This window comes from Sus scrofa, chromosome 8 (genome assembly GCF_054392235.1).
Source record: "Sus scrofa isolate SSC_HxYL_T2T_F1_AM1 chromosome 8, Sscrofa_HxYL_maternal_Yorkshire_Landrace_v2.0, whole genome shotgun sequence".
Taxonomy (NCBI): Eukaryota; Metazoa; Chordata; class Mammalia; order Artiodactyla; family Suidae; genus Sus; species Sus scrofa.
In genome coordinates this window covers 144,743,958-144,771,264 of record NC_139390.1, presented here as the reverse complement: position 1 = coordinate 144,771,264, position 27,307 = coordinate 144,743,958, and the positions used below count along the sequence as shown (strand labels likewise).

At 43.3% G+C, this 27,307-nt stretch overlaps 1 protein-coding gene and 1 long non-coding RNA gene across 10 annotated transcripts in view; one reads left to right on the top strand and one right to left on the bottom strand.

Moving 5' to 3' along the window:
* The window catches only part of LOC102167132 (uncharacterized), a 659,279-nt gene that overhangs the window by 237,430 nt on the left and 394,542 nt on the right, over positions 1-27,307 (top strand). For 7 of the 9 annotated variants that reach the window (XR_014813524.1, XR_014813526.1, XR_014813525.1 and 4 more), the window contains one exon: positions 24,171-24,241. This is a non-coding gene — a long non-coding RNA (uncharacterized LOC102167132). Of the gene's footprint in view, positions 1-22,643; positions 22,803-23,055; positions 23,218-24,170; positions 24,242-27,307 lie in introns of those variants that run through there. The other 2 variants (XR_014813523.1, XR_014813529.1) reach the window with 2 other exon arrangements.
* On the bottom strand, positions 13,084-22,563 carry NAA11 (N-alpha-acetyltransferase 11, NatA catalytic subunit). The gene is made up of 2 exons (XM_005653627.4): positions 21,704-22,563; positions 13,084-14,633 (listed from the first exon to the last, which is right to left on the bottom strand). Exon 1 carries the CDS (start codon positions 22,406-22,408, stop codon positions 21,716-21,718), a length of 693 nt encoding a protein of 230 aa, XP_005653684.3. The 5' UTR covers positions 22,409-22,563; the 3' UTR covers positions 13,084-14,633; positions 21,704-21,715.

Genomic DNA, 27,307 nt, shown 5'->3' with positions numbered 1-27,307 from the left:
GACTCTGCCTCCCAGTTGGGATTACGGTCACAGAATTTTATCTTCATCAACTCCCATGTTACTTCACCGGCAAAGTGGGAGCTCTGGAGGATAAGAGGATAAGGTATGATTGGGACAATCTATTTTCTGCCCTGAAGGTAGTATGTTGACATTTCAGAAGACTGTACATCCAGGAAGGTTTCAGACACAAACAAAGAGAAATAGGCTTAGGAACAGATGATGTATCTTTGAAAAATGAAAATACCTATACACGTGGGGGAAATCTTAAGTCAGAGTTATTTGGATATACTCAGCACTTGGAAGGTGTTCTTATGTGTAATGAGTTATGTGTGTTGAGCTTCGGCCAGGGATTTTTTTTTTTTCTTTAACGTGGTAGAACATGAGCTTTATATGTTCTTTATACATGTGGTTGTTGGAAGAGCAAAATGTGATTTCTGGTTTGAAAATGATGGAGTGAGGCCTGTGAGGTTTTTTTTTTTTTTTTTTTTTTTTTAAATAAGAAATCCTCCAAAAGCCAAAAAAGGAAGAGGAGCAAAAAGTAACGCATACTTGATCTCTGACAGAACTGAGAGACGTATGAAACTGCCAAACGATCATCACAAAGTGGGAAAAAAGGAACAGCCAAACGCAATAAAGGCCGACTGGGACAGATGCACCCATGAAGCGAGGGCCTGCGTCGTGGCGGAGCTCAGCAAAGGCTCAACACACGTCTCTCAAATAAGTGTGCTTCAGGGAAATATAAAACAACCTGCCCTTATTCACAGCAGTGGGGACAGGGGACATGTCTGGACGCTTGGAGTCAGGGTTGACTGAGGGATCACATGAATAATCGCATTTGCAGAAGGTAACCTCTGGTCGTGGGGAAAGGAGGAGCAGCGTTGTACGTTGCTCACGCGCTGCGGTTTGTCGCAGGGAGGATGCACGCGCACAGTCACCTCTGTCACTAGCAGAAATGCTGGGAGCCTACAACACAGCCTTATCCACGCTTCCACACACGGCTGATGGGCAGAGTGGGGCGCTCATTTGAAAGACAAGTGATCATAACAGGAAGAAGCAGAGGCTTGAAGCAGAGCTGTTGCCGGGGAAAAAGAGATAAAGAAACAGGAAAAAACAGGAAAAACCACTATCAGATGTGAACATTCACCAAGAAAAATAGACCGTGAAGGAGGTAAAATCATAACCGCACTCGTCATCAAGGATTCATAAAACCCTAACGAGACAATTAGCTGAAAGGGGCGCAGTAGAGCTAGAAGAGCTCAGGGAAGGTGACTTGCTGGGCACCTTGAGAAAGTTCCCTTTTCCAGCGTCTAGTGGGGCTTGGCCAACTGAGAGCACTGGCAGAAGGAGGGACGGGGAGAGGAGCGGAGGCCGGGTTATTCCCTGGGCGCCCCAGTGGGTCAAGCTGGGCTGCCTGGCCGAGGTCCTCGACGAAGTAAGGAGAGCCTTTCAAGGGGCTCCTCTTCGGGTTCCAGCGACCACTCCCTCCCTTTGCCCCCTTTACATCTACAGTCTGAAGAGCGGCCCCACGGGAGGACTGCACCAGCCCCAGGAAGTTCTCTTCATTCTACTTTCACCTTCGTAAATACTCTCCTTATTAATTTTTTTCTTTCTTTTTTTTTTTTAGGGCCGCACCCGTGGTGTATGGAGGTTCCCAGGCTAGGGATCTAATCGGAGCTGAAGCCACCAGCCTACACCAGAGCCCACTCCAACACCGGATCCTTAACCCACTGAGTGAGGCCAGGGATCGAACCCACATCCTCAAGGATGCTAGTTGGGTTCGTTAACCACTGAGCCATGACAGGAACTCCTATGAATTTTTTTCAGTGTGAGCATGCCATCCATTTCCTGCAAAGATCCTAGCTAGGAATGAGACTGGCAATGCTCAGAACAAAAGTAGAAGGAAAACATTTAAATACTTTAGAGATGAGCCAGCTCGGAAGCAGCCCAAAGGAAAATGGGTTCTTCTGAAAACCAAGGCACAATTAATGGTAGGAATTAGAAAGGATGTAATGTGAAATCAAAATAAATATGGTTTAAAAAGGCAAGAGAGAAAAGAACAGAAATGGAAGACAGATAAATCAGTGTCATGGACAAAACCAAAATAATGTAAGCAAACACCTAGTCAAAGATATAAAAATTCAGTCTGTAGCCTGGGAGCCTCCATATGCCTCAGGGGTGCGGCCCTAAAAAGACAAAGAAAAGAAGAAGATGACCCAGACCTTCCTGCTGCAGGGTCTCACTCGTTTAGCTACTGCGGTTTGAAGGCCAGTACTCTTAAGCAAGAAGCACACTCAGACATGTTTCAGTGGAGCTCCTGGGCGCTAGACACGGTCATCTTTGCCGCAGTGTTTGACAACAGTCCGGTTTTCCTTCTGGAAAACAGCACCAATTATCCTGTTCAAGATGGTTTGCTGGTTTAGAAGCATGAGGAATCCCAAATGGCCAGGGGCAGACACAGGTTCCAATTTAACATACCTGGTATAAACATTCCTCTCTGGAACACCAGGACCGCTAAACCCATTAAGACAAGACGGCAGGATTGAGAAGCCGAAATCGCTTAAGTGGGGTATTAGGCATAGTATGAGGGACCACTCCCACCTCCAGCACTTGGCCCCCAAGCCAGTACATTCTGACCATTGGAGACATAACACTACACTGGCTCCTGGTTCAAGGCACATACTGCTTCTTAATTTGCGTCCCAAATTTTCAAGGTTAAATACCACTGAGCTTTCAGTTCCGTTGTTGTTTCGTAGCAGCCATTTCTACAAGACGAGGCTTGGGGTCGGTCCAGTGATTCCACAGGCCTGAGCTGCATCTCCTTTGCGGAAAAATGGGTTCCTTGTCCAGGGTTCCTTGTTTGTGTAGCATTCCGTGACAGTGAATCAGGCATTCTTTAAGCTCACAAATAATGGTATTGGCAGAAGTGCTGAAGGCTGGGAGGGAAATTCATATCCAGAACAAGTTTATATATTTCTATAAAGGCAAATTCTACACCCTCCATGAGAGAAGGGATCTGACACGATCGACCTGCTACCACGTAAGGCACTTGGCTGTGGTGGCATCATGTCAGATCTGGTGAGAGGGAAGTCACGTTATGTCTATACAGTCTCCAGTCCTGACACAGTGGATACTTTATCCATGAAGCCGCTGAGCTAGTATTTAAGTTACTGGGAAACAGATTAGTGATGTATAGTTTAAATCTGTTTCCTGTAAGCAGCATTTTGCCAAGTGTGTGTGTGAATTCAGGCTGATAATCCAGTTATATTTACTGTGATATTTTGTAATTTTTTTTTTTCCTGGAAGGAATAAATGCTCCGTTTGTTACCTTTTTGTCTATTCCCGCCTTCCTGGCTGATGATTTGACAGTAATGAATCGGCCTCCACACAGCCATAGACCTCATTCCTTTCTGCTCTACCGGGCCTTCCTATAAGATGTCAACTGGGAGTTCCCATCGTGGCGCAGTGGTTAACGAATCCGACTAGGGACCATGAGGTTGCGGGTTCGATCCCTGGCCTCGCTCAGTGGGTCAAGGAGCCGGCGTTGCCGTGAGCTGTGGTATAGGTTGCAGATGCAGCTCGGATCCTGTGTTGCTGTGGTGTAGGCCGGAAGCTGCAGCTCCGATTAGACCCCTAGCCTGGGAGCCTCCATATGCCGTGGGAGTGGCCCCCAAAATTGCAAAAAGCCAAAAAAAAAAAAAAAAGATGTCAACTGGCTTGGCTAGGTTTGTAGGCACGAGAATGTATCTTTCCCCACTACCCAACTCCCTGTAAATCTGCTATCTGAACCATCAAGTTGGCAATACTTTTTTCCCAGCCTTTTGTCAAGAGATACTGCGTGCAGCTGCCTGATTTCCCTGGAAGCTTTTCATTTCTTTTCACCCCACGGGATGCTTGTCTGCTGCTGTCTGCTTCCAGACCTGTGGCTCATGGTGCTCATGTCTTTTGTGTTTCTGGTTTTTTTTGGGTTTTGTGTTTTTTTTTTTTTCCTGTCTACAAAGGTGTATCTTACTATTGAGCCTAAGTTGTTTTGGTCATTCTTTTGAATATTTTATCCATTTTCACTATCTAGAGAGGACAGAAGTATGCCAAGGAATGAATCTTTTTTTTTTTTTTTTTTTTTTTTTGACTTTTAGGGCTATACATGCAGCATATGGAAGTTCCCAGGCTAGGGGTTGAATCGGAGCTGTAGCTGCCGTTCCACACCACAGCCACAGCAGTGCGGGATCTGAGCCGCATCTATGACCTGCACCACAGCTCATGACGACATTGGATCCTTAACCCACCGAACGAGGCCAGGGATCAAACCTGCATCCTCCTGGACACTAGTTGGGTTTGTTACCGCTGAGGCACAATGGGAATATCTTACCCACTGTCTGCCATTTAATGGCTAAAGAATAAAGAGTAATATCTGAATATTTAAATATTTATATTTATTGAACTTCAGAGCTCCTTTAACTGTCAGTATTCATTGCGTCTTGTGTGTCGTCAGTCCCTTGTATTTAATTACTATTAAAATTTATTGTTTGCAATAATAATATTGCATTCACCTATTTTGGCAGATTTTACACTGTTTCATATGTAAGACCTCTTGATACTTGTTACATGGAGAACTGACAGATTTAAATAATGAACTTAACTAGGGATAAATGTAGTGTTCTAGACTTTGGTTCAAAAACCCATCTGCAGCAATAAAGGACAGCAGAGATGTGGTGAAAAGGAAGCACACAAGGCAAGGATTAGCATCGTAGGTGAATCAGAGAGCTGTGTGAATGGTTAGTATGTCTGCCAAAAGCATCGAATTCAAGTAGAAACAGTGACAGAAACAGCAGGTGAGGAAAAGGCTGGTGGACGTCCCTCCCTGCGCTCTACACGTCAGGCCAAACAGAGGCTGTGATTTTGAGATCCAGATGCCACACATAAAAGCAGCTTATCTGGAGAACAGACATCAGAATGTTAAAGTTTTGAAAACCATTATAAGGAAGGCATGTTTTAAGCAGCTGACCTCGGAAGGACTTTATAAGTGTCTTTAACTGTTTCAAGGATAGTCACATGAAACGATGAATCATACTCTGTGTGGTTCAAGACAGAGCTAGAATGGGTAGCTCTATGTTATGTGTTTTCTAGTTCTAAGAAAACTAGACAACTTTAGAATTTCTTAAATATTAGAATTGTGGAAGTAAACTTAGCTCTGTCACTGTAATGAGTTTTTCCCGTCGCTGGCGCTGCTGGGTAAACGCAGATGGACGTCCTTCTAGAGATTCGCATCTTCAACTGAGGACCGTAGCCAGCGTGGTTCCCTTTGAGGGTCTCCCGCCTACCGCGCCGTCCCTCACGAGCTCGGTCATTTTTGTAAATCCTTGTGAACGCCGTTCCTTCATTACGTGCCAGATTCCCTCCCACTTTCTCTGCCTTTACAAGGCTGTTATCCCATCTTTATCCACCGTCAACTTCGCTTTGCTCACCTCTTCGTATCCTAAATTTCAGCGCCAGGGTCGCTTCTTCTGGAAGCCTCCTCGGAGGTGTTTTGTTGTTGTTGTTGTAAGTCTGTCTTCCCACTAGGTCGTGAATTCCTCCAGGGAAAATTTTGTATATCCCATAAGTATATCCGGCACTTTATACAGTGCTTGATGCAGTGGAGAGATGGATGGAGTCATTAGTTGGCTAGGATTTGCATCGTTCCAGCCTAAACAGAGATGAGAGGTGTGTCAGCATTTCTGCAAAGGGAGCCAAGGCGTATATAGAAAGGGGTCGATGTCAAGGCATATTTTTTTGGACCCGGAAGTAAAATAGCCGTTGGACAATAGTAAAGGAACAAAAGGACAACTTACATTTTTTAAACTGAAAAGGAAAGCTGGAAAAGTAGAAGCATTAGTTGAGGAGAGAAAAAATATATACTTCTTAACAAATAATTTCCTCATTGTTCTATGGTCAATCAATTCAAATAGCCTTTTAGTCTAATAATTTTGCAAGAAGATTCCATTTTCCTGATGATGTAAGAGACTGGAATAATCTAGAGAGGAAATTCTATTTTATCGATAGATTTTTTCTAAAATACTCCGCTCAATGGCATGTCTTTCACTGTTATTTTTTGGCCACACCTGTTCCAAAGGCCAAAGTTCCCAAACCAAGGATTGAAGCTGTGCCACAGCAGGCAACCAGGCTGCTGCAGCGCCAGTGCCAGATTCTTAACCTGCTGTGGCACAAGAGAACGCCAGCTCTTTACTTCTCCTTCAATGTGAGGGGTACCTGCTTTCTAGATTGCACATGTGTGGGTCTAGTTTCTCTGTGACCACATAAGTCATTACCATATTTTAGTTTGAATAGCTTTGCCCTGTTGTAATCCTATGGATACGAAAGTTATATATGGGAAACACCAAGAAAATTGTTTTATGAAGGGAAATCAGTGTTCTCTCATGCCCTGTAGCCTTTACAAAAGGTAAAAAGAAGGAAAAAGCCTTATTAATGCATGCTTGGAAAACAATTGTAGTCATTTTCCTGGCTGAAGATTAAATTATTACACATTATAGTGTGCATGTCTATGATAAGTAGATTACTATAGATCATGCCAAGAGAAGGTGGAGGGAAGATTGCACTAACATTAGCTTCTCTGGTATCTGCAGGCTGTAAATTTCTCTAAATGATAGATGTAAAGATGGAAGACAGATGGATAGAGGAAAAGACAGAATCAGATACGGGATGAGTTAGTACTGCAGCCCATGCTCCCGCGCTGTCTTATTACCACAGGGCTAGCAAGCATCAAAGTCCCACACGGCCTCCTCTCCCTCCCCCTGAAATGCACCGATTTATATGAAAATTAAGATTACAAATTAAAGCCTGGCCATCCCGGAGTTTTCCAGTTCATCAGCCATCCAATAAAAATGATGTCAAGCCTGTATGTATAATTCCCAGAAGATTACTCTGTCCTTACAGCTAAGCCCTGTCCCTGATAGGAAAGATCTCTATCCACTTTTATTGAAATAAAGAACTAGCATCATAATCCCAATATTGAGGTATAATCTTCATTATCTCCTGACCCTCTTGAGGTTCCCCCAATCTATATTACTTCAGCTTTGTGGATTTATAATCCTTATGTATTTACCTTTATTGAGATAGGATTAAACACTGAAAAAAAAGCCCCCCCAAATCCTTATGATCTCATGATTGAGTTTCGGTTCACCGACAATCAACTAATGTGTTAGACTGAGTTTGGTTTTTTGTTGTTGTTTTTTACAGTGGCTCTTATAGGTTATAGTCGAGGCTTGAAAAGGTATTAATTGGTCCCCTGAGTGTGCCTGTTTCATTAAATGAATTATTTCCTGTCCAACCTGACTTGTAATATGACGGCAATGTCCTCTTTTCCCATTTCCAAAAAAAAAAAAAGAAAGTGGGGCAGGTGTATAAAAAGGTAAGCCGAATAAACCAGCTAACTTTTATCTCTTTTCTTAGGAAGTTTGGATTCATAGCTATAGTTAATTACTGGTAAATCACAATCCCCCCACCTCCCCCCCAAAAGCCTTAATGGCCTCCGGCTACGCCTCGGGCTGTTAACTACCGCACTAGTCATTAATGCTGGTCAAGATGATTTCTTGGAGATGACTGCTAATTTATTTTTTAATAGACGAAACAGACTGTTCTGCACAAAGAATAAAATGGTAGTCATTTTTTTCCCCTTTCAAAAATATAAACACCCATGAAAACCCCATTTTACTGTGGCCTTTTTTAAAACACCTCAAACATTAGTTTAGTTTTATTTCCGAAGTGAAGCTGGGTTTGCTGTGTCCTGGTTTTCCCCGATGATCATGTTTTCTTAGTTTTTTGTTATATTTGGAGAAATATCTCGATTAGGAGGTTTGCTAAGTGTTCTTAGTTATTTGCACCTCTTATTTTTACCTTTAGTGCAAGGAAATACTAGGATTACATTATTTGGCCTTTAGATTTAATAAAAGGGAAACGAGAAATATTTTACTATTGGCGTGACACCACTGCACTGGAAGTTTTTTGTTTGTTGGTTGGTTTTGTTTTGTTTTGTTTTGTTTTGTTTGGCTTTTTAGGGCTGCACCTGCAGCATATGGAAGTTCCACCACAGCTCACAGCAACGCCAGATCCCCTTAACCCACTGAGTGAGGCCAGGGATCGAACCTTCATCCTCATGGTACTAGTTGGATTCATATCCACTGCACCACAATGGGAACTCCTGGAGCTTCTTCTCAAAATAACATTTATTCTTTGATTGTAAAGGACTCTTGCTTTAATCAAACCATTATTTAATTAAAAGATGGGATTTTGTATCACCTGCCTTGGCTCAACTATTCATCTGTGAATACTTTCAATTTAATTCATTTGTGCATTTACTTGAGCACCTGCTATTGCCTGGGCACCCTCAGAGATAAACCAGCAGAGAATGGGGGAAGACAATGAGAAGACAGAAACAGCTTTTGATCACAAAATAATCTTCTGGCTTAAAATGCTATTCTAATGTAAAGTTAGAATTATTAGTTTTCTTATTAAAATGTTTATTCACCAATTAGAATTAGCTGAAACCAGTATTTGTTGCGCACCTAATATTTTCTGGATGGGTGGGTAATTTGAATTTTCTTTTTTTTGCTTTTGTTTTATTTTGCTTTGCTTTTTTAGGGCTGCACCCGGGCGTATGGAAGTTCCCAGCTAGGGATCAAATTAGAGCTACAGCCACTAGCCTACGGCCACAGCCACAGCAATGCAGTAAGAACCATGAGGTTGAGGGTTTGATCCCTGGCCTCGCTCAGTGGGTTAAGGATCTGGAGTTGCCGTGAGCTGTCTGTCGTGTAGGTCGCAGACGCGGCTCGGATCTGGTGTTGCTGTGGCTGTGGTGTAGGCCAGCAGTTAGAGCTCTGATTAGACCCCTGGCCTGGGAACCTCCATGTGCCTCGGGTGCAGCCCAGAAAAGACAAAAATAAATAAATAAATAAATGTAAGACCAGAAACAAACAAACAAACAAAAAACTATGGATACCGCGTTCTTTATTCAGGGTGTCCAATTATTCTGAAACTATTTCCTTTCACTGTGCAAATAAAATTCCAATCAGTAACCAAACCCCCCCCAAAAAACTATATATTCTTTTTTCTGAACAAGGATAAGATAGGACCTGAGACAAATTTCACAAACAATATTTGACTTTCTAGCAGCTGACAATTCCCTCCTAAATTGATTTCCTAGTTTTGACTCTGGATTTCTATCATCAGCCGACAAATGAGTATCAGGTTATTTCATGAAGGGTTTTATTTTGATATGGTTGCCATCCTTACAAAGCAGGGCATATTCAGTTATTTACATCTTTCTAAAGGAGGTTCTTCAGAGTATAGCTCTAGGCAGAACTGAGAATGTATGTAACAGTTGGGACATAGAGGCTCATCAGTTGGGCACAGAAGAGCTGTGACACTTGGGCCTTAGATGCCTACTGGATGTAACCCCTTTGACTCCCAATTGCAAGGAAGGGAATAAAACTAAAGACCATGTAGGAAGTGGTGGAAAACACATCATGAATTGCTGTGTTTCGTACTAAGCGGTACCTTAGGGCTCACAGAGGCATGAGTAGTTTTCCGGGACTCAGAATCTACATCCTCAACGTCTAGACTGACGTAAATGTTCTCCTGTGCTTCTTCCCTCTCCTCTCCTCTCCCTCACTGGGAATCTTCCTAAGCAGGCACCCTTACCAGGACGCACAGTTGTCCTGAATGTCAAAGGGACCATTGGAAATATTTATTTCCAAGAAGCCTCCTTCTGTGAGGGAAGCCCACAGTTTTCAGAATTATTTCTAACATCAGTTATTTAATAGATTTTAACTTTTGTATCTGCTCTCAGTAATAAACGTGGGGACTGTGGGAATTCACACTGTTTAGGGCTCTCATGATAGAGAATCAGCCAGATGGTAGCCCTAATGTACTACCATAGTTTACTAAGTTTTCGAGTATGTAAAAATTTTGGTCACATTTTGGAGGGGTTTGGTGAATCTCTGTTACTCGAAACCGTGCAAATGGAAGAACAAGTACAGTTTGATTCACATGAATACTCTTATTACACATGAACGCTTAGGTCACAGACAGCAAGACGTAAAGACCTTTCATCAAAAGCCTCTCTTCTTTTAGATGAATCTACAGAGTTGATCTGCTACATTGACAGGCATTCACTCCCTTCTTCATACTTCATCTCTCAAAATAGTCGCACACATGCCCACGTTCATCACTGCCAAAATGCTGACTTTTTGTCTGGATGGCTAGAGAGGAAAAAGAAAATGATCGCTGTTATGTTGCAGCCGTTGGAATTCGGGGATAAAACCCAACTCAAAGTAAGGATGTTAGCAGTAACATCCACCTGTCTTCTAACAAATTGCAACGCACTTTTTCCTGCACTATCATCTCATTACACCATAATCCTGCGGGTATGGCAAGGTATTGTTTTCTGCTTTCTCTCTCAGAAAATGGCATGCCCGGGGACATCCAGAAGTAGTAAGTCAAAGTAGGATGGAAATTTAAGCCTTTGGACTCTGAGGTCGGTGATTTCCCACTCAGTAAACCACCTCTTGTGAAAACTGCTCAACTTGCTAAGGACTGTGTTCTCTGTGTAAAGCTTTTAAAATATGCAATTGAGGTGATGACCTTACGCCGAAAGGGTAAAATCGATCTTAATTTTGGTTAGGAGAGCAACCCAGGTGTGATTTATAATGTAAGGACTTGTCCACCCCAGATCTTCACAAAATTTAACTCCTGGGTCCATATAAGGAAACGTGGTGTTTAAATAACCCTTCGCGTGGGTCTCTAGGAAATGATGTGTCTTTGAAGATTTCCAAGGAGCATTCATGCCTAGGACAAAGTATAAAGGGCTGGGATAAGTCACTTGGTCTGTTTCATTGTGTTTTTTGGCGGCATACTGTTAACAATAAGTGTTCTAACGCAGATTACCCGGGGGTTGAAGTGATAGCAGAAGCTAATGATAGGTGAGGAGAAGGACATGTGACTCCAGACGGGTCTGGGGTCTGAGTCTTCACTGGACATGGGGATATTTGAGTTTTCTGTTCTGGAAACAACCTGAGAAACTTCCGGAGTGATCTGTGCGTGTTCTCACTCTCCAGGTTTGTGCTGTGCACACTGCTGCCAGATTGTACCTATTGTTTGCTTGACTGGAACTTGGAGGAAAAAGCAAGAGGATAAAATTAGGAAAAGGGGAGGGGCAGTGATATGGGAGCCTGGGGAAAGGACAGGCGGGCAACTAAGGACCAAAACACCTGCTTCTTTGGACAAATTAACTTAAATTTGGATACAGCATCGCCATGAGAACGGTGCCCTTCCAAATACCTTTATGAGGAGTCCAACACCTTATCCAGGCAATGATTTTTCAAATGGCAGTATGTAAGAGTCACCTGGAAGCTTGTCAAAAATACAGGACTGTGTTTTGTAAATGTGAGCTCAAATTAAAGAAACTGCATTTTTAACAGAGCACCTGGGGGACTCCGACGAACTCTACTTTGAGAAAACCTGAGCTATAGCAATCTCACCCCTGGATGGAAAATTTCTTGAGACATTGTTTCCCACACCATTTTAACCTACATAAAGTTCTGATGCTCCAATTTTTTTTAAAAAAATTGTGTTCATTTTCAAATTCTATGTCAAATGTCAGCATGCAAAAAATTCTTTGTGTCTGTGGGATAATCTATGGACCAAAAACACAACACACTGAGGGACAGTTCAAAAATCTCAGGAACCGTTCCCTTGCTGAGGTCAGATTTGAAACATCACCAAAGCATTCTAGTAGAATACAAGATGTAATGTCAGTTATTATCCGTTCATCTCATACACTGTATACATAAGTTTTTTGTTTTACACAATTGTGATGAAATATATTTGGAATTTTTATTGAAATTATTAGGCCATCAACCCTATATGACAACCAAAGACAAACAGGATTTGCGTGTGTATTTAAGAGTGTGATTCAGGGTGGTCACAGGTATCCCGGCCTACAGTTCCGAGGGTGGAGAGGAGTTCTCGAGACCCTTCCTGGTCAGAGTGTGGTTCCTGGACTAGCAACGTCAACACTGTCCAGGAACTGGGCCCCACCCCAGACCCACTGAAACAAAAATCTGCATTTTGACATGCTCCCCCAGAGGACTCATCTGCGTGTAGAAATCTGAGAAAACTTCCCTTTCAGCCTTTTCACGGTCCCTGTCCTTTCCAAGTTTCCCAGCTTTGGACTGACTTCCAGCACCCCTCTCCACTTCTCCCACACCCCAACCTAACACACCCTGTTGTTTGGACTTAAGACAAGCATCTCTTGTTCCTGGTTCTTATCTCCAAAAGGTCAATCACACAGATTCTAAGTAGTAACTCAGACTTCATTCCCAAGGTTCTAATAGGCAAAGAAAGCTTTGCATCTTGAGGATTAATATTTCTGAACAATTTGCTGACAGACCTGAGTCCCCCCAGGTAGTTTCTCTAAAGCAGCAAGTAAAGGAGGGGGCGTGGCTCATTTTCTACAGCTCGTCCAAGGGCACTCACCGGTACCTCTCCAACATCCTTGCTTCAGAGCACTGCTTTGGCCTCCCTGGGTTGGTTCTTAAGGAGAAAAGCAGCCAGTCCACTGAAAATAATAATAATCTGCCCCATGTAAAAAGAACAATGGCACAGCGCAGTACATAGGCTCCCAGTTTCAGGGTTGCAGAAAACTATTGCTGCTGCTAACTCACCAGTACTACCCTGACATCACTTGGGAACGTGCTAATTTATGCCCAACGCAGTCATCAGTATTATTGTTTGTTTTACTTCCATTATCTAAGTGAGGAGCCGTCCAAACCAGGTAGGTTGCTGTAATTCTCTCTCCTGCTGGCATGAGACTGGGAAAAAGGATGTAACAGTCAGCCAGTAGTTTTAGTAAATAAGACTGCAAGAGCCAGGTATCGTTTCTTATTTTCCAGTTACTCCAATTCCTGTCATCAGGTTACTAGAGACAGTAGTGTGCCTGGTGCTGGACAGAAGCATCAGGTAAAAGCTGAGCCTCCTCCTTCTGTTTCCCCATCTGCTAAGCTGTTAACACAAAGACACACGGACAAGGGCTCAAGGAAAACATGGAATATTTCATCAGTAAGATTATGCTGCCCTCGAGACAGATGTTAGAAAGCTGTAATATTTAAAAATAAACACATGCTTGAGGGGAAGGAATAAAATACCTTTAGAGTTGGAAGAGAAAATTAAAAAGAAAAAAAGGAAAGACGGAAAGATAGACATGAGGTAAAAAAAAAAGAAAAAAAACTTGCATGCCTGCCCCGGGCAATCCCTTACCGTTAGGTAGACATTCCTAGAGTAGATTTGTAGGAAGAGCTTAGCAGGGCTGATTATGATTTTACAGAGAACAGACTTATCTCCTGTCATCAGATGGTTAATGTCAGGGCTTTGACTTAAAACCATATACACGAGTCTTCGTTAAAATTTAAACATGAGAAATGTTATATAATATGGTAATTCACATTAAGTGAACATAAAAACAACAAAGGAATGATAACTCTGGATTTATCTGGTCACTTTTCACTGTACTTTGTCAAAAATGGTCAAAATGCTTTGCCTTATTTTTACTGGGGAAAAACAGTAAACAGGATTATAATGGTGGTTTATATAAATATTTGAAATGACATACAGTTGCCATGTATTAAGTCAGCACTTAACATTTTAAAACAGTAGAGTCTCCCTTTTTGCTACAGTTTTCACACTTTTATAAATAAAATGCAAAAAGCAGCAACAGGAATATACACACGGCTCTTCGGCTTTGAATCCGGAGACCCAGGTTCAGATCCGAGATGTTTACGTCACTTCTTTGAGCCTCAGCTTCCCCATCTAAAAGTAAGCATAATAATACCCACCTCCTCGGGTTGCTGAGAGGACTAAATATATTGTTCAAAAAAGCCCTGAACTAATATTACAGAGACTCAATAAATCGCAAGTTGCGGCGCTAGAAACAACCACCACCAAAGAGTACAAATTGACACAAACAAGCAGATTAGATATTCCAGTTTAATTACTGGTTGTCCTTTCCCTGAAATCTCCAAGCTCTGATTGCACGGTCAAAGCCCTCGCCGCCCCCCGAGAAGAACACCTCCTCAGGAAAAGGGGAGGACACGACAGAGGACAGGTTCGCAGAGAAAGGAAGATGCAGTGGCTACTTCTGCCGAAAAAGGCAAAGACGGAAGAAGGGCCATGAGGCCTGACCTGATGGTCCTGACTACCCCCCAAGGACAAAAATCCAGATAAATAATGGCAAAAACTGCAAGCAGAGGAGCTTCAGGCGTTTGCCCTGCTTCCTTCCTGGTCGGCATTCTAGGAAGAGACAACCACACCCGACCCAGGACTACTACAACCAGAATAAAGTGGCAGCATGGCGCGAGTTGGCTGGGGAAGGTTCTGTGATGCAGGCCTCCAGTTTCCTTCGCTCGCTCTTGGGCAGCAGGCGCGTGTCCACGTAATCCGTCACGATCCCAGCAAGGTGTGTGGGAGGTTGAGAGTTGAGGAGAAGCCATCAGGGTCATGAGATGACCCCCGAGCCGATGCTGAAGAGCAGACACAGGCTAAGCCAGGGCTCCGAGGGCAGACGTGGCCGACGAGGGCCTGGGATGCTGTTGAGAAGTGAGAAGAGCGTAAATAAGCAAAGGCAGGCTGCAGGCTCTGACCGCTCACAGGGTACAGGACTGGTTGAACCAGCGACAGACTCTGGCAGCAGATCTACAGGGCACCAAGAGCCAGTTTAGACTAGACATGGCTCCACAGAAGCCGGTGAGAACTCAGACGGATCTGGGCCTCTCTGCCTCCCTGCCACGAGGTGGGGTGGGGAGTGGGGAGCGTGGACTTTTCCTAACACCTAAAAGCAGTTTCTGCCCAAAGGGGAGCGCGGAGAACAATGAAAGGCTCAGATCTACCCCAAAGATCCTATTTTAAACCCAAATAAACCATGATATTTTTGCTTTTCATTTTCAAATTCTATCCCATCCTATTCCACTCAGAAAGAAATTTATTTCAATTCTAAAGAAATGAAAGGCCTTTAAAGTTCTTGATAAACTAGATGTGTCCAATTCCGTGGGTCTTATTTTCTATGAGGCCTGCGGATGAAACCAAAATACCCATTATGTCCCTTTATTCATGACTTAAAAATGGCCTCATTACATTAAGTAATAGGAAGTAGTCTCTTAAGTACATTTTCTCTCCTTTCCATTTTGAAGTTCTGCACTGGTAATTTGGGAGGGTCCTTCCTTCCCTCCTTCAGTGACTGTTAACTGAGGACCTACCATGAGTGAACAATTGCCAGGAGTTAAGGAAACAAGGCAAATAAGACATGGGCCCTATCCTTATGAAAGGTTTATATGCTATGTGAATAAAATTTGTAAGTTAATTGAAAGCTAGTTATGTATTGCTGCGCATTACTGAGTTAACTACGAACGTAACTAAACAACTGAACTTCACAACTGTAAAGATGCATTATCTTTTCCCATCTAGCAAATGCACGCTGAAGTAGTAAGATAAAGGTTGACTATTATGCACAGAGCAGTTAAAAGCATTTTTGTACAAAATTATAATTACAGAAAAGCCAAAATCATAATTACAGATGGGTTGGTTCCCAGAATAACAACCGTAAATTAAGTTGCAGGAAAGTCAGACACATATGATACAAAATTTTATTATTTAAGTGCGTCTGCTGCAACGGAAGAGTCCAGAGGTGTGGGAGAGTAGGTCTGAAAGTCCATCATCACTTACTCTTCTCAGTTTGTTTCAAAGACTGTTAAGAGAGGCATGTAAAACCAAGCATTCTTCTATTTTTCCCAGCACATACTGGATTTCCCTCCCATCATGGTTCAGCGGTAATGAACCTGACTAGTATCCATGAGGACACAGGTTCGATCCCTGGCCTCGCTCAGCCGGTTAAGGATCCCACTTTGCTGTGATTCAGGCTGGTAGCTATAGCTCCGATTCAACCCCTAGCCTGGGAACTTCCATATGCCACAGGTGAAGCCCCCCCAACCAAAAAAAATAGAGCATATTTTAAAGACATTATATTTCAAAAAATCAAATACTACTGTAATAAATAACAGCGTAGTTTTCTATTTAAGTGTAGAAATTTTTCATGAACATAAAATGCAAATAACATAGCCCTTAATTTATTTGCTAATTAAGTTCAAATTTTTATTTACATTAGCAGAATTCCGTAAAGGAAGGCAGCCTGAGAAATCAGTTAATTGTTAACATGACTTTCTGACTAAATGAAAACAAAAGAGAATTTTTTTGACTTAAAAAAAAGGCCCAATGATGTTCTGAGGATTTAAGTCTAAAGGTAGAACAGCACTGCAGAATGTCTTCAGAAAGGCTCTTTGAACCACTGTCATTCACAGAATTTTTATCACCTTCTCTTCTACCGTAAAGCTCCTCAGCGTGGCGAGCACCAAATTTAGGAAAAGCCTCTACTTGCGTCTGTCACCCCTGACGGAGTCAGTCTTCCGGCCATCCTGACTGCCCAGGACACACTGACAGAAAAGTGACACTGTTAGACATTATAACTAATTCAACAAAGGGTATCTGATGAGGGTTTTAAAATAATACTTTCTCTCTTCCCAGCCCCCTCCCCTCCTTCTCGTCATAGAGTGCAGCTGCATTTGAAATCTATGGTTTCTGGCATATCTGGGGTAAGGTTACACTAGGAATTTACCAGACCTGTCAGTCTCGAACTTGCTTCTGTATCTTCTTCTATCATTCCGGTTCTAATTAGTTGTCTGGTAAAATTAAGAACAGTCTATTTCAGTGAATGCTCATGTGAACATTTAACAACTTTTTGTTAGGATGACAGCTGAGCGACAGAAAGAATAAACCAGAAAGGGAGAGTCACTGAAGTAACCTTGGTTGAGTCCCTGTTGCCAGCTCCACGGAAGACGCAGAGATCTTGCCTTTTTCCCCTTTCTTGTTATTAATCATCCACATATTTCTTGTCAGGCGATGAGCATCAATTTGACGGTATTCCTGCCTCGACTAGCATGTTTTGAACTGACCTGTCTTCATTGCTATGGCTCCCTAGAAACTTTGCTGTTGATGAGCGTTGATTCGGCTGAACGCTTTGACATTCAGCTTGTCAGTGAAAGCTATTTTAATCATTAAGATGCATCTCCCTTCCAAGACTGCAAACTGTTGCTGCTCATACACAACATTCTATCATCTGATTACCGTGGAGAAGAAAAGAGCCTGGATGGTTACTATTACTCCAGATTGTGTTAAGAGCTAGAATTTGCAGAAGAACTGGGTGTGTGGTTTCACGCTGAGCAACTCACAGGGCCGGTCTATGTGGTCCTGGCCGTGGTGGAGGTTCAGCACCTGGGTCTGCACCCTGTTCTCTGCTTCCTGTCTGAGTGACAGGCAGCCCTCGTCTGTAAGATGGAGTGGCCGCAGCTACTTCAGAGGAAGAGCAGGAGACTTAAGGGAGAGCTCACACACAGTCCTTAGAGCACCACCTAGGCCGCCGTGTCCGCCCGTGTCCTGAGTGATCTGAGGAGATGAAGACATCCAGTCTCCTTTGCCACCTGCTCTACTCACCATCACTTCTACATCTTCTAACTTTAACTGTCTGATGCCCAGACTCAAAAGAAAAGGGAACATGCGAAGATTCCTTTTAGGACTTTCTTCTCTAGGCATTTAACTCCAGCTCCACGGGAGGGATGCAGCAGTTGGGAAAGGATAATACTTCTGCAGAGCTGACCTTTTAGTTTTTCCCCTTTCTTTCTCCACGGTAGCCTTTTCCCGTCCAGGCACGAGGTGTACGTCCCAGCGAAGCCCTGTGGAGGGCGGTGAGGGAGGGATGCTACCTGAAGCTGGGGACACCTGGGGGACTTCCGAGGAGAGGAGTCATTCCTCAGATGCAAACGAAGGGCATAAAGGCAGCACCACAGCAGGATATCAGCTTTCCCCACAGAGCTCTGGGCAAGAGCAGAAGACACACGCGTCACGTGACGAAGCCGACAGCCCCAGACAGCCTGAGTTCCCTCTGCCGTGCTCTGGAGCAGGGCCCGGAAGCAGGGCCACAGCCCACGGCACCACCAGGTGTCTGCCTGTGCTGCACCAACGATGCCGTGTGGCTCCCAGGACGCCTTCCTTTGCCTCCTGGGCCCTCAACGGAACGGCATTCCCGAGCCTCCCCGAGAGTCGTTGGGAGAACGGGACTGACGGAACCCCATGTGTTTTGTCTTCTCTCATCTGCAAGCTGAATGCATGTGAACCACGGAGGACACAGGATTCCAGAACATGGCAGAGGCATTCAATCAGGGGGTCCTGACCTGGGATCCATTCATCCAATTAGGAGAACCACGAACTCGGATTTGGAACAAAAAATATTCTCTGTTTTCACTAATACCTCTAGCTGAAATTTAGCATTTCCTTCAACTACGCATAGACACCAGTGCATAGTCGTCACAACACTTGTCTTTGTCACCAGTACCAATCACAGGTATTTTTATATTCTATTACAACTATTGGAGATCTCTCTAATAGCATTTATACTCAAATTTTCTTTGAAAAAAACAGTGCTAGACCCATTGCTAGATTTTTAAATTACATATGCAAAGACAAAGGCCCATATGTAACCCAAGTTTACTTTAAAGTAAATGATAATTGTAGTTCAGTAACATTGGTTTCCTTTGTAATCCCGTGGATTTTCATACCTTTACGAGACAGTGTTCTGGGAAGGGGTCCTTAGGCTTCCCCAGACTGTCAAAGGGGGCGAAGGAACAGGTGGAGTCCTGTTCGCCTCTGCCTTCCACCGCCCCGCTCCGCTGCTGGCTCACACTGGACCGGGATGTGAGAAATTAGCTGTCACTGCATTAGGCTCTTGTGATTAGGAGCTTCATTTTAGAACCGTTCGCCTGTGCACACTAATACCCTTGCGCAATGGCCCAAACGTGGCAGAGAGCACCCAAGACCCGAGGAGACCTCTGAAAGGAAAGGACCCAGAAGGGACTAGTGAGGACCAAGACTGGGTGGAGCCAGTGGAGGCGTCTCAGCAGATGTCACCTGGAGGACAGTGATGCTAAGTGCAGGACGCATCTCTTTCATCTTAGAAGCAAAGCGCGGCTGCAGCAGTAGAAAGGACCATTTCAATTATTCCTGAGTTTTACCCGAGTTTCACCACCGGGAGATTTACAGCTGCCACACAGTAATTTTCTTACTATTATTATTTTCTCTTCCCCTACTAGGGTGACGGTTATTTTTCTTTCTCAGAGCAGATACAAGTGCTTTTGAATTCATCAAATTATATATATATACACATATACATAATAGATAAAACTATATATATATACAGTGATAAATCTATCTCTAGTTATCTTTGTTCTACTTAAAAAAATCTTACCCAGAGTGAAGCCAACCACCACAAAGACCGACATCACACGAGTCCTACTACGCAGGAATCCGAAACTGGTAACTTTTTAAAAGGCTCGTTCGTTTAAATAAACTCTTGACGGAGCCCTCTAGGATCTTTAGGGCAGGTAAAAATCGGACAACACTTCTCCTAAGGCCTTGGGTTTTAATTTGACCTTCCGTTTGAGACTGCTCTGCTGCTTTTGTCTTAAGCTGAGACCAAATGAATGGAACCTTCACTCAGGCCACCACAGTTCAGGCAGGTCATTGTGGAACCTTCAGGTGGTTAAAAGCCAGATGTAAAGACTCCGCTGCATATAGGCTCCTTCTAACCTGTCTGAACTTACTGTATCTGAATTTTCATAATGTATGGAACCAAAAGTGAATGAAAATATAATGGGGTTAGTGTGCTATACAGACTGGGTTTCAAAATGAAAAGGTACCAAAAATACAGTCCTCTTACTCGCCAATGCTATTAATGTAAACATCAGCCTTCACTAATCACTTGTGTATAGCAGGCTGCAAGCCTCATGGCAGGCAAATATAAATTTTTACGAATGAGTAAATTAATCAGACAGCATTTATTTTCATTGTATGCAGTGCGTGTGACTCATGACTGAGCTTTATTCTGAGAAAGGTGTCTTTTTCACATGTTAAGGGTAAAGTGTCTGTGTTTAGAAGTTAAAGCTTCTCATTGACCTTTTAAATTCTTAAGGTGTTAAAAAGTTCCTGAAGGGAAATGACAGTCTTCTAAAACTACTTTTCAGTGGCTGCTTAGTATTGCATTAGCATGGAGGAGGAGAACAATAGTTGTTTTTGTTCTTTGCCGTTTCCTGTTGATTTTCACACACTTAGAGAATAGCAGAATGCATCCCCCAAGTACCCACTACCCAACTTCAACAATTGCTGCATATGCTGCCCTTCTTATTTTTGTCTGTGTGCCTTCTTTATTTTGTCTCCCGACCTTCTTTATTTTCCTTTTTTCCCCCACTGGAGTATTTTAAAGTATCCTATGCCTAATATTATTTCAACTCTAATTATCTCAGTATGTATCTCTAACAGATAAGGACATCTTTTTTAAAAACATGATACTACAATACCATTTGGCTCACTTAAAATTACTAACAATTCCTTAATAGCATACAGTCCATGTTCAAATTTTACCTGGTCATTTCAAAATGTCTTATATTTGACTTATTTAAATCGATGAATGTCCATGATGATTGTATTTGCTTAATGTATCTCTGGAATTTGTTTTAACAGATAAATTCCTCCTCCCTTTTAAAAAAAATGATCAGGTCATTTGTTGTTCTGTAGAAAGTCTCTCATTCTGGATTTGGCTGATTGTAGCTTCACATGTGCTTTTATTTTATATATATATATATATATATATATATGGTAGTTATATCGAGGGCCTTGGATTCAAGATGAAGTTTATACACACACACACACACACAATTTTCTTTTGGCAAGAATATTTCACAGGTATCACTGTGCACTTCCTGTTGCATTAGGAGGCACATAATATTTGTTCCCCTTATAGCGATATTAGTGACTTCGTGTTGTTAGTCCGATCCAACACTGCAAACTCCTCCAACTTTCACCTAATAGTATTTGCCACTAATGACAATTAGCTAGATCTATTATTTCAAGAGCTGCAAAATGGTAATTTTATAATTCTTTCATTTTTTTTTTTTTTTGCTTTTATTAGCTGTCATTCTCTAAAGAAGAAATATCTTTTCTGAACTTTGTGGATACCCTGAAATACAACTCATATTGAAAAGGCAGGATAAATGCTTGTTTCTTGTATGTAATTTAAACTACTTTCAGCACGTATGAGTCGTATTAACTTTTTTTTTTTTTTGGTCTTTTGTCCTTTTAGGGCCACACCTGCGGCATATGGAGGTTCCCAGGCTAAGGGTCCAATCGGGGCTGCTGCCGCCGGCCTACACCAGAGCCACCGCAAAGCCAGATCCGAGCCGCGTCTGTGACCTACACGACGGCTCACGGCAACACCAGATCCTTAACCCACTGACCGGGGCCTGATGCCAGGGCCAGATGCCAGGGATCGAACCCGCAACCTCATGGTTCCTAGTCGGATTGGTTTCCACTGCGCCACAACGAGAACTCCCATAGAAGGAGCAATGAGTTTTCCCCCAGCTCGTTCTACCCTTCTCTGCAAGGTCGACAGGTGGTTTTGGGCGAAACCCGTCAGGGCCGGAGTGGGATGCGCAAGGGCTGACCAGGTCTGGTGCAGGAATTTAGGGGAGGTAGGCTGGATCCGGGGAGAGAGAATCCATACCTGAAGCAGGCTCTAGGAGGTGGAGTCGGAGTCCTCTGAGCTGCCTTGGGCGTCCGTGCTTTCGGTGGCCTGGCTGGGGTCCTTGTCACTGCCACTGCCGTCAGTGGCCGGGTTCTTCTCCTCCTGACCAGCCTCTCTGGAAGCAGGGCGTGTGCTGCCCTGCGTCTCCGGGCGCTCCCCGGGGCCCAGCACCGCAGAGCCGCCCTTCGCCCTCAGCTCCAGCTGCCGCCTCAGCGCACCGGCCATCTGCGAGAGGTCCCGCTTCATGGCATAGGCGTCTTCTCCGTCTGCGTAATATTTGGGCTCCACCTCGCTCACCTCAAAGTTGAGGGTGTTGGAATAGAGGTGCAGGGCTGCCCGGTTGCTCTTCCGCACGTGCAGAGACACGTACTCGGCGCCGAAGTTCTCCACCATGGCCCGGGAGGCCTGGTCCATCAGCTTCTGCGCCAGGCCGAGGCGCCGGTGCGAGCGCTTTACGGCCAGGGAGGTGATGTGTCCGTGGGGTACGTCGTCGGGGTCCTCTTCCATCTTGGCCAGGACGTAGCCCACAATCTTCCCGCCCTCGTCCTCAGCGATGTACGAGAGCTGCGGCCAGGAGAGGCCGTGGTAGAAATAGTACTTCATCTGGTAGTTCTCGGGAAGGCAGAGGAGGTTGCAGTGCTGCATGTTCATCAGGTCGTCCGGCCGGGCACTGCGGATGTTCATGACGGCGGCGGACGGCGGCGGAGAGGCTGCGGCCGAGCACCGGGGGCCGCGTGTGGGCGTTTGGGGCTGGAGTCCAGGGGTCTGGAGGCGTGGGGCGGGACGGCGCGATCGCGTGGAGGCGGGAAGGCGGGAAGGCGGGAGGACCGCGAGGCGGAAGGGGCGGTGCTAAGCTGCGGCTTCCGGAGGTGCGCACCCAGTCCCAACCAATGAGGTCCTCCTCTCCTTGTGCGTGTGCGCGCGCGCATGCCTGCGGGGGGGGGGGGGAGCGGGGTTCATCGTAATCTCAGGGGTTTTAACGCAGTGTTTGAACCATTGCTGTCATTATTCTTTGTTTAAGCTGTAACTGTTTAATTTGATACGTCTGTATAAATCTGCACGAACAGGATAAACTCAGGTAACTGGCATTTAGAGCAAGAGCTGGAACACTGCCAGCGCGCACAAGGCCCCTGGGGGCCTCCTTCCAGTCCTCCCCGTCCTGGTCCTGAGAGTGACTATGACCTGCATTTCTAAGTCCTTATGTACATGCAGTTCTAGTGCGCACACTCCGCCGGATACTTGTGCGTAGTTGAGAGGTCTTGACACTCTTTCCGGTTTCGTATTTCACTGCCTAAGTGTATCCATTTATTCACCCATTCGGCGTCTTGTTCGTTAGTATGACTAGCGTAGCTGAAAGTTCTGGAGCATGTTTTTCATTACCACATGCGTATTTACATAGGATTAGAAATACTGCGTCGGAAGACATGATGATGTTCTATACAAATACTGCCAAGAAATTTTCCAAAATGATTGCTCCACATTTTCAACATTGGGTATTTCATCTTTTTTACTTTAGCCAGTGGGGGTGAGAAGATGGAAGTAATGTAATATTATGCTTTTATTTTGCATTTCTCTAATGAAGTTGAGCACCTTTTTTAACGTGCTTATTAGCCATTCTCTACTCTTTTTTTGTCATGTGGTTGTCTTTTGTTCATTTTTCTCTTGGGTTGTGTGAGGTTTTTAAATTAATATTTAAGTGCTTAAAATATGTATATTCTGAATAGGAATCCTTTGTCAGATATATTTATAGTGAATAGCATCCTCCTCTGTTGGTTGATTTTTCATTCTCTTGATGGTTTTTGACACCAACTAGGAATTTTAATATAGTCTAATTTGTACACTTTTTTACATTTCATGGTTAATGCTTTTTTGTCCTCTTTAAGAAATCTTCGCCAACTCCAAGGTCACAGATATATCCTTCTGTTTTTTTCCTGAAAGCTTTATTGTTTTACACTTAATGTTTATATATGCAATCTATTGGAATTTATTTTTGTATATGTTGTGAACTACAGGTTCAGATGTTTTTGCTTACGTGGATATTCTAGCCATCTAAGACCATTTTTTATTTTTTGGAAAAAATCATCCTTCCTCCACTGTATTGTATTTTTGCCTTTATCATAAATCCCAAGTTACGTTTCTAGATACATTTTAAAATTTTTATACCATCGGGATATTTCTTTAAGAGAGAAAAGAAGTCACATTTTATTAGCACTACTTGCATGCAACCTAAGTATAAACCTTAGAATTATCTATGTATCTTATACAATTTTCCTTTCCCATTTCCTTGCATATCATTACCTGGAGACTCAAACACCACAATTTAGTCTATTTTTATTAGATAGTCTCTTTTCTTGTATCATGAGCTAGGTCATGGTTATGCTCTAACTCAAGTAGAAAATGTGCACAATTACTTATCTATCATTTCTTTACCTTTTTCATTCCATAGGCCATGAAAGCAAAATGAAAAAGATCCTGGGGCCTGTAAAAATTTGGGAAGGAGAGGCACCCTGCTAATCGGTAAGTTTTATTTGTTTGATTCTGATTTGTCCTGAATCCGAGACCTCATCTGCGAGTAAGGCAACAACAGAAAGAGTTTTCAGAGGCAGGTTGTTGGGCCTAGCAAAGTGAAGTCTCAGCCGCTTTGGCTGTCGTGTGACTCAGAGCATTTCTGCGCCCAAGTCGCTTGAGGAGCAGAAGCACATTTTGTGATATCACACACACATATGGTAAAAGGTGTAACCGGTGCTAAGTGAGTGACACGTCTGTGTCTGCTGAGGTGATGAACTCGCATCGCTCCCTCCATTGTCCATAACCATAAATAAGACCGAAAATTATAAATTCAGTCGTGTGAGTAAGACTAGATAGCAAAGAAGAATTTTCTACTTTCTCATGTTGCTAAATATTCCAAGTCCACCCCTTTTATGGCCATTGACAGGGCATATCTACTTAAAATATGAGGTCAATAACTTTGAAAAAAAAGGTTTTGAAGTTAATGCTTTGTTTGAACAGTGGGCAGTGGCTGTAAGACAGTCATGAAGCTCTTCTTGCATTGAAATAGGAGCAAACAGTCCGGGTTTAATACGAACCCAGCTTTCTCTATTTGCAGAGAAGAATAAACTTGCCTATTTGTTAGGCTGACATTAGAATGGGATTGTGTCTTTAGGAGTGCTCTGACTGTGTGGGGAATAGCTATAGTCAGAGAGGTCAGGAAAGGATGGATTCATGCTAAACATTGGGCTGTTTTTTGTCATCTATGTTCACACCTAAAACAGGTCATTTTTCCTCACAGCATGAAAATGCATGGGCTTATGATTGCCAAGAAAGCTTAGTTGCTGGGTACTCTACTAGGTTTGTTTAATGAAGGGAAAAGAATGTTTGGCTTCTTGTGATGAAGGTTGTGGCTTTGGGATGTTCCTTTAAATTGGATGCAATCAGAGCTTTGGAAAGGAAGCTTATCTAATATGCTATGTAAGCAATAGGTAGCTATACCCAAGAGGGTGGACATATGTGACATTTGGGCGGGCTTTGGGACCTTGAGATTAGTTTTTATCGTGGAAGAGGACCTCATTGCTATTGCTATAGGTATGTAATGTCCCAAGTAATGAATCTGAAACAGACATCACCATATTTTTTTAAAGGCTTTGTAACATGTAATCTACACAAATGGTAAGATTTAGGGATCTCATCTTTCAGTGAGGGAGTGGCTAACAGAAGGCCATAGCATCCTGGATGAGGGCAGAGTCTCCAGTATATACAATGTTATCTAAATCCCTTTCCAAATGTGGGGAAGCAAAGTCTTTCAATATGGTTTCAAGGAATTTGGGTCAATGTGAATTGTAGGTCTATATGGCTCTTGGGTTGTACTGGAAAAGAAAACAAATTAGAACAAAGATCCACTGCTATAAAATATTCAGTAGTATATAGGAAGCAGGATGGCAAGGGGACAGAGTTGAGAATGACTTAAAAAGAAAGTAATACCATAGCATGCAAGGCTTAAGGATCCTAAAATTAAGAATAGCTCTGCTAGGTTTCTTGTAATGTCAAGTGGATGCAAATGTGAGGGATTCTTTTAAGCATTGTCTTGAAGTAGGCAGATGATTCGGCATTGCAGTTGATCCAGAGGGTGATATGTAGGCAATGGTTTTAATGATAATTGTGTGTACAGTAGAAGGGCCTGGAAAGCCTTTGGAGAAATGTCGCATTTGCTTTGATTCTTCCTTTTCAGATTTGGCTCAAATATCCTCTCTTTTATATAGTCTTCCTTGACTCCCATCCCCCTGGAAAAATGAATTAGTTCCTAAATTGTGTGCGCCTCTCAATCATATCTACGTTTTATGTGTGTTGATCACTTGATTTCCTTACTTCTTGAGGATTTGACCCTGTCTTATGAATACAGTCCTCCCCACCCTCCAAGGACTAGCAAATTGTATGCTTCATAGTGGGTCTTAAGTAAATGCTTTTATAATGACTGTATAATTAGAGGTATATATATATATATATATATATATATATATATTAAGACAGGCTAAGTAAATCCTTTCTTTATGCAGTCCACATAAATCGTATGATTATAGGACATATTTTTATGTAATGATATCCATTATTGTTGCTTACGTGTGTAATGAGAAAATATGATGGTACTTATGCTGCATCACTTTTGCTACTTAGCATTATTTTCCCTAACCAACTACATTATGTACCAAATGCTGTGATGTCTAGGCTACTCAGAGATCTGCAGATCGTTTTCATTATATAAAAGAAAGTAAATTGAACGTAATTTAGCAATCAGTTTACAGCTCTAGACTTCTCTTTTATGCTTTGGGAAGAAGGTTGTCATTGTCTGTTGTGCTAATCTTCATTTCCGACCCTTCCCTCTTAAACAGTGTGTTTCAGACTTACTTTCCAAGCCTCCAGGTAGGTTTAGTTCGTAGGAGGGCCTGGAGAGGCTGGGTGGGGGTGGGGGGAATGGGAGAGAGGAAGGCGGGAAGAAGCCAGGGTATTTCTCACCCACTAGCTTATCCTTAGATGGCATCTTCGGGGAGCGGCTGGTTTCCTTTGTGCTTTTTAGCTCCCCAGTGGCGGCCTCTGCTGAATTCTAGCTTTCCTATTAGGCTACCATGGCTTGTGGTCTCTGGTAATATGACTTGCCCCTTTGTCCCTCCAGCCCTAGAAGTGGTGGTGGTTTCTTGCCATTGATAATCTTTTGTTTGCTTCACCATCCCCTGCTGGCTTCTTAGCTGCTCCATCACTCATTACCCATGTATTAATTTCCTCAATTTAAATTACCTGGAATGGTTTGCTGGCTGGTCCCTGACTGATAGAAATGACAGGAATTGACTATGTTTTTGTTTTGTTTTGTGTTTGCTTTTTAAGGCTGCACCAGCGGCATATGGTTCCCAGGCTAGAGGTCCAGTCAGCTGCAGCCAAGGGCCTACACCACAGACACAGCAACGGGGAATCTGAGCCCCAGCTGCAACCCACACCACAGCCACAGCAATCCCGGATCCTTAACCCACTGAGCGAGGCCGGGAATTAAACCTGTGTCCTCATGGGTACTAGTCAGATTTGTTTCCACTGCACCAC